We start from the raw sequence: 13716 nt of genomic DNA on the forward strand, positions 1-13716 counted from the left end.
CACTGTACCTCTCTCGTGAATGTGTCAATTGTCACTCTGTTCTCACGCATGAACTCCATGCCTAATAGTAACTCCTGCCCAAGTCCTTCCATTATAGACGCCGCTAGTGGAATTGTGGTTTGTTCTATGGTCACATTAGTAGTCACTTTCCCATTTAACGGGGTTGACCGTCCATCAGCTAATATCGCGCGGTGACGTGCTGGTTCTTTCCGTATCATCCCTATTTTCCGGATGACTTCATAGACCTCGTTGCTCATATAATTAGCTTCAGCACCCGTATCTAGCAAGGCCTGGCACTTTTTACCGCCGATTATTACGGCAATGAATAATCGGTTGTCCCTTGGTGATTCTTTGATCACAGGAATCATCCGTGTCGTTCGCACCACTGCTGTCTTGTTCGATGTTTCATTCCCCCTTTTGCATGTCACAGACACAGTTCCGTGCCTTCTTCCCGCATTTTTTACATGGTGGGATTTCGGGACATTGTGATCTCCAGTGTCCCGGTTTTTTACATTGCCAACACACTGGTTCAGACTCATTAAGAGAGGGTCTGTTACTAGGAGTTTTCTCTATTTCCACCTTGGATCTTGTGGTTTTTTTTTGTGTCCTCGGTCTTGTGAACTCTCAAACTCTGTCTGTTCTGTTTTTCCTCTGCTTTGATCTGTTCATACTCTTTCGCGAATTTTTCCAACTCATCAATACTATGAACATCCGATTGCCGAATATACAATTTGTACCGTGGGAGAAGATTTTTATACACTCTCTGTAATTTATTCTCGTCTGTGAGACCTCCTCGTCGCCTCATGAGTGTCAGTACATCTTCGAGAAATTCGTCAAACGATTCACCTTCCTTTTGCTTCCTTGCCTGAATTAGATTCTCGAGGTCCTCCTCATAGGTAAGTGGGTAGTAGCGTGATCTGAAATCTGTCACAAAATTGTCCCATGATTTCCACTGGTCACGACGATTACGCATCCATAGAGTAGCTTTACCAACCAGTAATTCAGGCAGCGCGACTAGTAGCTGGTTGCCAGTGAGCCCATAGGCTTGTTGTAGCTCGTCTAGCCTTTCCAAGAAGCTGGGAGCATCTGATTGGCCGTCGAATGACAGTCTCCAGCTTCTTACCTTGTCACATACCGCCCCTGGGTCCATGAGGGGGTTTGTGTGAATATTGGTTCTAACCTCAGTATGGGTACCTGTCACCAAGTGTTTAGTTCCCCACTGCTTCCGCTCATTATGCCGGGTCTTGGGCTGGGATAACGTACTGCCATCTTCTTATGTTGTTCTACTAACAACTTTCTCAACTCAGCAAGTGTTCCAGATGACACTATGCCCCAATCTTGTAGAAGATTGAATGCCTCATCCTTTTTCAATCTATAGATCCAGGAAACTCTGGGGTCAGCTATCACCTCGGGGTTTATGTCCTCGACCGACTGATCCTCTGTCAGCTGCTGGTGTTGAGCGTCTGAATCAGACTCTCCCTGTTCACTCATGATTCTTACTTCGTTGCCTCGTGCCCCAAGTGCGGGCGCCAATCTATCACGTACACCCTGAGTAGCTTCAGAGGTGGGTGATTGATACCCAGGTGTTGCTCCTGGATGACTTCGCTCAGTCGTAATGTGGGCGGGGAAAGGAGGCAAGTCGAAGTTCCTCTTCCTTCTTCTTTGTGCCTCAGCTGGCGTGAACAGCACCTCCTGATGCTTCTGACGGAGTGAAGGTCGATCTCTTCTCTGATGACACCACTTTGATGTAATTTTGTATCGGCCTTACGGCCTCGGTTCCGCTCCAGTGAAGTAGGAAAAGGAAGGACAGACAGGATAGGGACGGCAGACAACGGTCCGCTGTGCCCTGGGGAGAAGGAAGAATAGGGACGGCAGACAACGGTCCGCTGTGCCCTGGGGAGAAGGAAGAATAGGGACGGCAGACAACGGTCCGCTGTGCCCTGGGGAGAAGGAAGAATAGGGACGGCAGACAACGGTCCGCTGTGCCCTGGGGAGAAGAAGAATAGGGACGGCAGACAACGGTCCGCTGTGCCCTGGGGAGAAGGAAGAATAGGGACGGCAGACAACGGTCCGCTGTGCCCTGGGGGAATGGGAGGACAGGGACGGCAGACAACGGTCCGCTGTGCCCTAGGAGATGGGAGGACAGGGACGGCAGACAACGGTCCGCTGTGCCCTGGGGGAATGGAAGGTCAGGGACGGCAGACAACGGTCCGCTGTGCCCTGGGGAAATGGGAGGACAGGGACGGCAGACAACGGTCCGCTGTGCCCTAGGGAGATGGGAGGTCAGGGACGGCAGACAACGGTCCGCTGTGCCCTGGGGAAATGGGAGGACAGGGACGGCAGACAACGGTCCGCTGTGCCCTAGGGAGATGGGAGGACAGGGACGGCAGACAACGGTCCGCTGTGCCCTAGGGAGATGGGAGGACAGGGACGGCAGACAACGGTCCGCTGTGCCCTGGGGGAATGGAAGGTCAGGGACGGCAGACAACGGTCCGCTGTGCCCTGGGGAAATGGAGGACAGGGACGGCAGACAACGGTCCGCTGTGCCCTAGGGAGTTGGTAGGTCAGGGACGGCAGACAACGGTCCGCTGTGCCCTGGGGAAATGGGAGGACAGGGACGGCAGACAACGGTCCGCTGTGCCCTATGGAGATGGGAGGACAGGGACGGCAGACAACGGTCCGCTGTGCCCTAGGGAGATGGAAGGTTAGGGACGTACGGCAGCCAACGGGCCGCTGTACCAGGGCAGGAGGTCGAGGACGTACGGCAGCCAACGGGCCGCTATACAAGGAGCAGGAAGGTTGTGAGCGGAATGCTCTGGTCTGGGGCTCGTCCGGCCTTTAAATACTCCCCCAAAGTGGAGGGGATGGAGTTGTGCCGCCGCCAGAGGCGGTGGAAATCGTCTTGATGCGCGGAAGGTGGTGCGCCATCGGTACCTTCCTTATCTCCGCGGTCGGCTAGCATTGCTGATAGCCGAGCGTCTTTCAATAATATTATTTATTATTTTCTCGTCACAATTTTACTTTGTGACATCACACTTCAAAAAACAAGCACATCATCAATTACAAATACATATACTATGAATTCGATTTAGAATGATATACTATGTTTGCTACAATATTTGTTAATATACTATGTACTATTCTACACTAACAGCATCTAGTTACTATTTTGGACTTTCTAAAGTAAACATGTTCTCTAAAAAAAGATAAATAAACGAGAATAAGCTTTTCTTCTCGTGAGATCAGCTGTATGATCCCCACACATGCACTCGTTCACTCACTTCCATTACACGGTATCGACAGGCGACAAAATTTACAGCTGTTTTTCCAAGGACGTATTTATCCTTTTAATGTCCTTCAGCGAGTTATCACAGGGTTGAGACCTAGTGCAATCGAATTTTCATATCATAAACCTACTTTCCAAATTTCGTGAGAATCGTTAGAGCCGTTTTCGTGATCCGGTCACATACAGATATATAAACATATAAACATAAATTGCTCGTTTAATAGTATAGGATTAGTTTCGAATTAGAACAAATCAAGTTCTATTTTTAAAGTACTGCACGGTGATATTTTCTATAATTGAACATTCAAGTGGAAATAAGTACAATAAATTGAAATGATAATGGCTCGTATCGAAAACATAAACAACAGACAGAGATTAACTCTAATAGAAAGCCAAGTTGGTGGTTCAGAGTCTATTCGGAACTTGAGGTTTATTCAACATATCTCATCATTATTTATTATTATTAAACGAAAATCCAAATTAAATGCTATAATTCACCCCGAAGACTTCTGCTACTGCAAATATTGTAAACAGGGTAAACAGCTTTACTGGAAATTCGATGAGCGCTACTATTCAAAAATTATTTGTCAGCCCGGGAATCGAACCCAGTACCTCCTAATTGCCGGTCAGGAATGCTTACCCTTACACCAAACTGACAATCTCTGGATAGCAGCGCTCATTTTATACGAAGCCATAGCGGCCAGCCATTCGGCAGATGGAAATTACTGAGATATTGCAATTATTCAAATGCTAATGAGAATAATAATTAATTCATTAGCATTTGAATAATTGCAATATCTCAGTTATTTCTATCTGTAGACTGGCTGGCCGCTTTAGCATCGTATAAAAATGAGCGCTGCTATCCAGAGATTGTCAGTTTGGTGTAAGTTTAAGCATTCCTGACCGGCAATTAGGAGGTACTGGGTTCGATTCCCGGGCTGACAAATAATTTTTGAATACTAGCGCTCATCGAATCCAAATTAAATGCTGTAATTCACCCCGAAGACTTCTGCTACTGCAAATACTGACAACAGGGTAAACAGCTAGATGATTCTAGATAATTCTAAATATTGACCCTGTTGTCAATATTTGCAGTAGCAGAAGTCTTCGGGGTGAATTACAGCATTCAATTTGGATTCTCGTTAAATAATAATAATTAATTCATTAGCATTTGAGTAATTGCAATATCTCAGTAACTCTCATCATTATTATATGCCAGTGCCAAACTCTCGCCAAGTCGCTTGCCAAGCGGCTCGCTGTTTACACCTACACGACGGTAGGAGTGAAGGCGAGCGATGGTATAGTAGCCATCCTCACTCATGCACGTGGACATTTATACGAACTTGCAAGAGTGTTGGAGCAGCATTAGGTAGATTGCTAATGTGTCTTCTCCGAAAATGAACGCTTATAAGTTCAAATCCACCGATTAATGTTCAGTGGACACAACACAATATTTATTATCATAATTTTAACATTAGATTGTACTATATTTTCCAAAATGCAAGGAATTTATACAAATATTTTTGTATTTATAAAACAGAATCTGGTTACAGAAATAGGAAACACCACATAATTTACCTTGACATTTTCAGGATGACACTTTGCAATAGTCTGCTTGCTGTAGAAGCTGTTGATACCCAGAGCAATTTCAACTTCTTTGTAGAGTAGTAGGAAGATTTTCACTCCAGCTTCCTACACATAATTCAACACAATAAAAATATATTGATCTAGAAATATATTCAATATTGTTATTAAAATATTTATATGCTACAATATAAATATTCATATGAAATCTACTTGTACTCAGTTAGTTTAGCGCTGATCCTAGGTAATATGAGGTAAATAAGAAATTTAGGATCGGTTTCATGTAAAATTATTTAATGTAATGTGGTTAATGTAATGTGGTATTAAATTTATTTGAATTTAAAGTATCCTAGGGAACGGGCCTAAATATGTCTGTATAATAGGCCCCTAAGCCAGAATTAATATCACAATCTACATGAATGAAGCAGAATAATTTTAAATAAGTTTGTAGCGTGAATATTGATGTTGTGGAACTTTTCCATAATTGAATAGACTTGAAATATTGTCAAATGTCAGCTGTAACTTACAGCTGATGATGTGTGAGCAAACACGAAAGCACGCTCCTGTGAAATAGTAATTCTTATTAAAATAAAGTGTATTTTTTAACAACATTTCAAGTCGCTATATTCACTATAATTTCATTCAATTTATTTTTCATTCTATTGGACTCACCGCTTTCCGTCGTATGATATGATCCAGTCTCCAGTAATCTCCATGCAGCGCAGGTCGCTTCATGTGGATCTCAGGACTGAGCCACCAGTCGGCGATGTAGATTTCCTCCTTGGCTGCCTCCATGGCATCGGCCACAGCTGCCATATAGCTGCGTCCGTCCACCAGCCACGCGGCACGCGACACCTCCGCGTCACGCACCGGCGCAAACGACGTGTACCGGCACTGGCTCGAGAAACCTGTCGAGTCAGCAATCACAAAATTGTTACAAGTTCAGCTATTAAATGATTGTACAATGACAGACCAAATTCATCTATTGAGAAGGAGAAGCAGATTACAATAATCAACAAGTATTGAAATTTAATCTATAAATAATTGGTGACTTAATTATTCATTCAGCCATCAAACCAAGTTTGTAAAACAAGACCAGCCACTTACAAAATGTTTAACGAAGATTTTCGTCTGTGAGAACATTTTCAAAGACCAGCTGGAATGCATCAAGAGCACACAATTTACATGGAATGGACATAGGCTTATTCTAATTGCTATTAATTGAATTTAATAGCAATTCAATTAATTCAAATTAAATAATTAAAACAAATTTTAAGCAGCAATAAAAGCCCAAGTAAACAGTTTTATCCCAGTGACTCCATCGCGAAATTGGAAGCACTTCCGGCTCATGGATAAAAAGTTGCGGGTTCGAGACCAATCAAGGTCATTTTATTTCTTGCTGGGAGTATTCAACTCTGATGGAGATTACCAACCTAATTTTGACAAAATAACGAATAATAAGCATTCTATTATTTATGTTTCCTGGACATAAGGAGATTGCATTTGACAACAAAAAGTTTTCCCCAGTGCAAAGTACGGGTTACCTGTCAGTATAAGAATAAAGCTTACCAATTTTATGAGCTGAATCTTTTATGTAAGCCATCCATTCTCGCGTCGTTCGCCTTGTAGGACATTTTATCGTTATTTGCCTGTAAAAATACAACATCACAATTTGAAATGCCTTTTAGGTTTATTTATTTATCCAAAGTTGTATAATTATAACATTTGAAACGGCCCAACCGGTTTTGATATTGCCCAAAACTGTTCTCATTTCAATTTATACAACATTCCTAATCTAGATTATGCACTATGTGTCACAGAAGCTTTACCATTTGAGCTGGCTACTGAAGACCTCAGTAATACAGTGACTACAATGAAATATTATCCCATACCGTTAATTTTTGAAGGAGCTTTTACATTTGTCAAGTTAAATTGAATTCAAGTATTGTAACAATATTCATTGTTCCAATTGGGAATGATGAGGATAATGCGAATTATCATGAGAAATCAGTCCTGTATAACATTTTATTTCGCTGCTTTGCTTTTCTGCGTTGTGTTGTGTCAATTTTGTTAGTGTGTGCGTAGAAGTTATAGTACTAAGAAAATCAACGATTTTCCTGGAGCATCAATGCTGGTTCATGACCTTATAAGGCAAGGAATTTGTGTCTGATTGATTATCAATCATGCCTTATTTGGTTAGGAATTTGGAAAAAAGCTGTCACTTGGTGTGAGAATGTATCTTAAATTGTAGTTGTTCCGTTCCTTTCTATTGGCAGAAATTGTGATGAATATTTTCAATAAAATAGTAACTGCCAATCACAGTTAACGTTGGTTAGGTTCCTATCTAGTGAGGCCGTTTACAGCTGTTCACGGCAAGACGAGAGAAGCGAAGTGCATTCATTCAGCGTCTGTCCATTGTCGCTAGCAGAACTGAATAATGTAGTCTGATCAGTATTTTATGTTAATCTTTGCTTTTATGCCAGCTCTAAGCTTGATTAGTATTTGGCTATGGAACCATCTGTTCCAATAGCATGTTCTAGTTTTTCCTCCTCAGTAAATACTTTAAGAAGTGAGGATATCAAATTGTCACCTTACTATGGAAATTTTCCTCCTATAACCGCTACTAAAGGTACATCATAGATTTATAATATAATTAAGGAAATTATTATGGATGAAAGCTTCCATCAAAGTATTTATTGTAATGTAATTAAAGTATAATAATTGAGAATAGTCCTTTTGATTTGAATGGAAGATGGTAATGGTAATTCAAACTGATAAATGTTGGAAGAAAATGAACGGTATATGTTTTGTAGAAATTTAGAGTACCTATTAGAAGGAATTGACTTTTTTTTATTTCAAATTCTTTTTGAAGAGGAAGCTATTAACCTAAATTTAAATGACAGTATTTTGTGATATGGATTTTATTTGTTTTGCTGATTCTGATGAAAAGCTTTATTGATTCTTAAGGAAACACCTATCATGTAATTTATTTTTTTAAATTACACTATATATGTAATTTATGTAAGAGAACTGACTGAACAAACTAACAACAATATTCGAAAGACCTTGTTATGAAAAGTTGTTCAATCAACTAGTGAATTAAAGTTTGGTATTATGGAATAATAATTATGCACCCATCTCTTTGTATAAAGGGCATGACCCTGATTACTAATAAATTCTTTTCTATTAAATCAAGATATTGAAGTAGGTAATGTCTATTTGTGTTTTAAAGTAATACGTATTGATTTGAGTTTTATATAACCTAAAGTAGGTTGACTTTATGATATAACTGAAGTTGAGTTAATTTGTATTATCCTAGTTTATTTTTTTACTAATTTAAACCCTACTTTACCTGCAAGCGTTGGTGATATGCAATCCTCGCCTCAGCCCCGTAGAGAAAAGACCCGAGCTGACTTCAAACGCTGCGTCAAATAGCATGACGCATCGCAGACGGCCGTCACGCGGACGGACGTATGCCACACACGAGTCCTTCACTAGCAGCCACCGGTTGCGCCACGCACCGCATACGTCACCGCATACAAACTGACATCTGCAGTAAATTGCAAATTGATGTAGAAAATTCATTATTTCAATATCAAACGAAATTCAATAGAAATGCGTAATTAGGCCTATACAATAGAAGACAAAATCGGCATCCAATCTCCGTTCTTCTTCCGTCATTCTTTATACAGAATGGGTTCATCACTTATATTCGAATTTTACACTGAAGATTAGAAAGCAATAAATACAGAATATCCCACGAAAGGTGTAACGGCCGAAAAACACAGATTCTACATGAAATTTTTCAACAAAAAAGGTCCAGTATCGATTAGCATGTCCAGTAGATATTTTTATAACGACCCCAGAGGTAAATCGATTTTTCGATATTTTTTTAAAAAAACATGAATAGATGAAAAACTATCAGTCAAACTCCAATTCTAAGGATATGTTTGAAAAGAGATTTCCAATAAGACTCATAAAATTTGGTCAGTTGTTTGACTTTTGTGAACTTTTAGGAGTAAGTTTTAGTTTCTTTTCAAGTTTGAAAATTTCTAGTTATTAATACAGTATTTTTCAGTTATCAGTGATGATTCAGTGAAGTATTCTTATTTAATTTGGTTTTCAACTTTTCTAAATTCTAAATTCCTATATTTTGAACTCAAAATTGGTCAAAAATCATGATATGTTAACCTATTTTTGGACAATTTCTATCTAAATTTGGGAAAGGAACAGTTTTGGGCTTTAAGCCTGTTGTTCCTTTCCCAATCATTCATTGTTGAGAATTATATTGCAACCTATGTTTAAATGTATAAATAAATGAATAAAACTTTTTATGAGCGATCAAACTGTTTGAGATTTGGCTTTGAACAAGACGAATGAACTTTTTTCAACTTTGAGCGTTTATAAAAAGTTCAAAAACCTCAAACAAAGGAACAAATTATATGAACCTTATTAAAAATTTCTCCGTCTTTCTAGCCATATTCTTAGAATTAGATTTTTACTGATAGTTTTCTAGTTATCGAGGTTCACAAGAGTATCAAAAAATCTATAAATCTCGAAAACTAAAGTCGATATAAAAAATTTATTCTTAGTATAGATTTAACAGGTAATTCAGGTTTCATTTTATATCAGCTACTCAATCTCAGGTTTCATTTCAGCTATTCATCATCTCTCTATTGATCCATTCATGAAATCATCACGAATAGAAACGTTTGTACTGTATTATCATTCATCCCCACCTGGGTTTAAAATACTCGTGGAGAGTTGCCTTTGAAAATAAATAAATGAATAAATTTTACTAGACAATTTTTGTTGAAAATTTCATGTAGATCACGATCATACATTAGTCTTGTGAGTTTCAAATAATTATTTTGTAATGTTATAGATTTTATTGTGATTCATTTGTACGAAGAACAAAATAAATGTGAAAAATGTGAATCGCCACCTGACACAGAGCGCGGCGTCCATGAGTCCGCACAGGTTGCACTGAGCACTGGCTGCAGGTCGTGTACTGCGCGTGCGCTTCAAAATGGCCCCCTCCTTGCCCTTGCCCCCCATGCCCCCCAGACCGCCCACAAACGACAGCTCGCTCACCTCCAGGAACGCTAACTGATGACAACACAACACATCAATATTAGAGAATAAAATTAAGCTACCAATCAAAATGAAAACATACATCACAATTTCACATCGAGAAAACTAGGGGTAAATTATCATCAAATAAAATTTAGAGTTAAATAGAAAATACACTAACGGCCGGTAAGATACTCGGTTAAAACGGAGAAATGTCAGATGTTTGTTTAAACCCCGTATGATAAATGCATTATGATAAATGCAACCATATCTACAAGTGAACATTGTTTAGAGTTAAACCTGGGTTGATGCATGTGGCCCTCAGTCTCAAATAAACAAATCTCAATAGGCTATAGGTAATCATACTACATAATACAGTAATAACAACTGTGGAATTGAGCCCTTATTTGTTGCTACATTTGATTTCAACAGATACCATTTCTACTCAAGACAAATTGACTTAAAATCAATACAATCACCTTGGTATGAACATAAATACTAAACATGAATAGTGTCATAGCCTACTATATTTAGATACTATTATCTAAAGTAAGCCATGATAGTGTTCATTACCATTATGTTTGTTGTTTACTATTGTACGTTGAAGTTTAGTTAGATACATTTGTTGAAAGTGGACTCGCTTACAATTTTTGCTCTCTTTTCCTACCTTCTTCTCTAATTCCGCCCTTTTCCGATCCTATTCACCCTTCATTCCTTACTTTTATACCCTCTACCTACTGTCACGGCATATTTTCCAATAAAAATAGAAACAGCATTAATCAAAAGAATTTTGAAAGTAGGCGCCAATCTCTGAGTTCATTATCTCCTATTGCCGATAACAGAGAGTGCTCCTTCCATGCAGCTGATAGATTTGATCGGCCAAAAACAATAAATATTCTACAGATGATAATATTTTCCAAAATATTAAAAAATTAAAGTGATTTGAAATAAAATAAAATATCAAATTCTATTCACCACCTATCCTATTCCCTTCCTTGATTTGGCAATTGAGTGTGACGTCACATCTCGGAAGTGCGGTGAAGAAAAAGCTTATCAGTTTGTCGTGTATGTGTCGGATCGTGCCGTATGATGATGTGCAGAGAACTGAACGTGCTTCATATGTGAAGCAGAGATAACGCATATTATACGTCGTTGTCGTATCGTGTCGGCCGGTTCTATTTTTTTTTTTTTTTTTTTCTTGATTTTTATAGCACCTAGTTAAAGACTAATAAGCTATTCTATTTTGACATAAATTGATAAGAATATTTTTTGTGAAGGTAAAACCCATTGGTTAAGCCTTCTATATTGGTCAAGGATTAAATAAAGATTATTTTTAGCATAAAAGGATACAGTATTCTGCCTTTGCACTTCCAATTGAACACTTTAGCACTAAACTAATTCGTGTGGCTTTCTGCGTTGCAGTCTTCTTACTCCATGCACGTTGAGCAGCTGGATTGCTTCCACGTTCACATGTTGATGAAGTCTTTTCTCATGTTTTTCTGCAAATCTTTGGATTTCACTGATGACTGTCGCCACTCCCAGGTCGCGGTGGAGATCAGAGTTCCTGATGTACCAAGGAGCGTCTACACAACTTCTGAGTACTTTGTTCTGGAAGCGCTGGATGATGTCGATATTGGATGGTCGGGTGCAGCCCCAGAGTTGAATTCCGTAGGTCCACACCGGCTTGAGAATCTGCTTGTAGAGAAGCAATTTGTTATAATTTGACAACTTTGATGTCCTCCCAAGTAGCCAGTACATTTTCTTGAATTTTATGCCAAGTTGTTCTCTTTTCTTCTTCACATGCTCCTTCCATCTAAGCTTGGCATCCAGCGTCATGCCTAGATACTTTGCAGTGTTGGAGTAGGGTACAATATTCCCATTGAGTGTTAAGGGGATATATTGAACTCTTCTGTTTGTAAAGTTGACTTGAACTGATTTTGCTTCATTCAATTTTATAAGCCAGTGTTTTGTCCAAACATTGATTCTGTTGACTGCCACCTGCAATTTCTCTGTAGAAACTTCAACAGTTTCACCAACTGATAAAACTGCTGTGTCATCAGCAAATGTTGCTACTGTTACGTTTTCGGGTTGAGGTATATCAGATGTGTATAGGAGGTACAAGAGGGGACCCAGCACACTTCCTTGAGGAACTCCAGCCCTGATTTCTCTGAGAGATGAAAAAGCATCATCTTGTTTTATCCTGAAATAACGGTCTTGAAGATATGATTTCAGTATCAGACTGTATTCTGTTGGTAAGAACTGGTTCATTTTGTAGCACAATCCTGAATGCCATACTTTGTCGAAAGCCTGTGCTACATCAAGGAAAATTGCAGAGCAAACTTTCTTTTCCTCCAATGTATTTTCAATAATATTTGTTATTCTGTGCACCTGATCTATTGTACTATGTTTATCTCGAAATCCGAATTGATGGGTTGGTATTAATCCATTATCGTCCAGATAAGGCTTTAATCTTTTCAGTAGAAGTTTCTCAAATAATTTTGATATTACTGGCAGTAGTGAAATTGGCCTATACGAGGTTACATCATGTGGTGGCTTTCCAGGTTTTGGTATCATGATGACATCGGCTACCTTCCAGAAACTTGGCACATATTTCAATCGGAATGAAGCGTTGAAGAGATGGCATAGCTTCACAATTGCTTTTCTTGGGAGCTCCTGTAGAATCTCTCCAGTTATTAAGTCGAAACCTGGCGTTTTCTTTCTGCTCAAATTTTTAATCTCATATTCTACCTCCCTTGGCGATGTTGGAGTGATAACTCCTGCTCCAAGATGATGAGGATTCTCATCTATAATTGTTTCCTCATGAGGTGAGAAAACCTTTTCCAGATGATCAGCAAACAAATCGGCTTTCTCTTTATTGCTCCTTGCCCAGCAATCTTGATTCTTCCTTATCGGTGTAACTTGTTCAAGAGGTCTCTTCAGTTTCCTGGTTGATCTCCATAATGAAAAATTTGTAGTAGACTCATTGGTTAACTCTTCTAAGTATTTATTGATATCATGTTGTTTTACATCCTGTATCATCTTTCTCAGTTCATTAGTAATTCTATTAAGTTCTGTTTTAATTCTTGGATTTCTTGTTGATTGCCATGATCTTCTTGTTCTTCTTCTTTTTTCTATCAACTCTCTTACCGCTACAGGATAGCAATTACCTTTGAAAATCCTGCTTTGAAGTAGTGGTGTATTTTCCCAGGCACATTGTTGGATATTGATTACAAACTCCTGGACTTCAGTTTCTAGTTCATCTATAGTTTGCAGAGATGTGTTCAAGTCTATTCTAGAGTCTATCATATTTTTAAAAGTTTCTAAATCTGTGTACCTGTTGATGAGTCTAGGTGGCATTTCTTTTTTAACAGCTGCACTGTGCATTGTCAAAACTATTGGCGAATGGTCAGAGTTGAGATCAAATTTTTCTTCAACTTCAACACAGTTTGGTGAAATATTTTTTGTGATGAAAAAATCTATCAGGTCTGGAATTTTTGTTTTGTCTGTTGGCCAGTAAGTTGGTTTCCTTGTTGAGTGAACATCGCAGTGGTATTCATTAACAGCCAGTAATAGCTCCTTTCCTTTAGTTGTGGTCAGTCGGGACCCCCATTGTGTATTCTTTGAATTGAAGTCTCCTCCGATGATAAATTTCCCTGTGAAGTTGCTTAGGAAATCAATATATTCTATCTTCTTCAAATTAAATCGTGGTGGACAGTAGACGGCTCCAATTGTGATCGTACCAGATGGTCTACCGATAAGTTTGACTTTGATTG

At 39.2% G+C, this 13716-nt stretch overlaps 1 protein-coding gene across 1 annotated transcript in view; it reads right to left on the reverse strand.

Annotated features, from left to right (window-relative positions):
- The window catches only part of LOC111061682 (phospholipase D2), a 67784-nt gene that overhangs the window by 41880 nt on the left and 12188 nt on the right, over positions 1-13716 (reverse strand). Inside the window, exons 6-10 of the mRNA XM_039422667.1 lie at positions 9816-9979; positions 8223-8420; positions 6440-6519; positions 5543-5778; positions 4865-4978 (exon numbers count right to left, since the gene is read on the reverse strand). Of these exons, the coding sequence (XP_039278601.1) occupies positions 4865-4978; positions 5543-5778; positions 6440-6519; positions 8223-8420; positions 9816-9979 (792 nt within the window). The remainder of the gene's footprint in view (positions 1-4864; positions 4979-5542; positions 5779-6439; positions 6520-8222; positions 8421-9815; positions 9980-13716) is intronic.

This window comes from Nilaparvata lugens, chromosome 3 (assembly GCF_014356525.2).
Source record: "Nilaparvata lugens isolate BPH chromosome 3, ASM1435652v1, whole genome shotgun sequence".
NCBI lineage: Eukaryota > Metazoa > Arthropoda > Insecta > Hemiptera > Delphacidae > Nilaparvata > Nilaparvata lugens.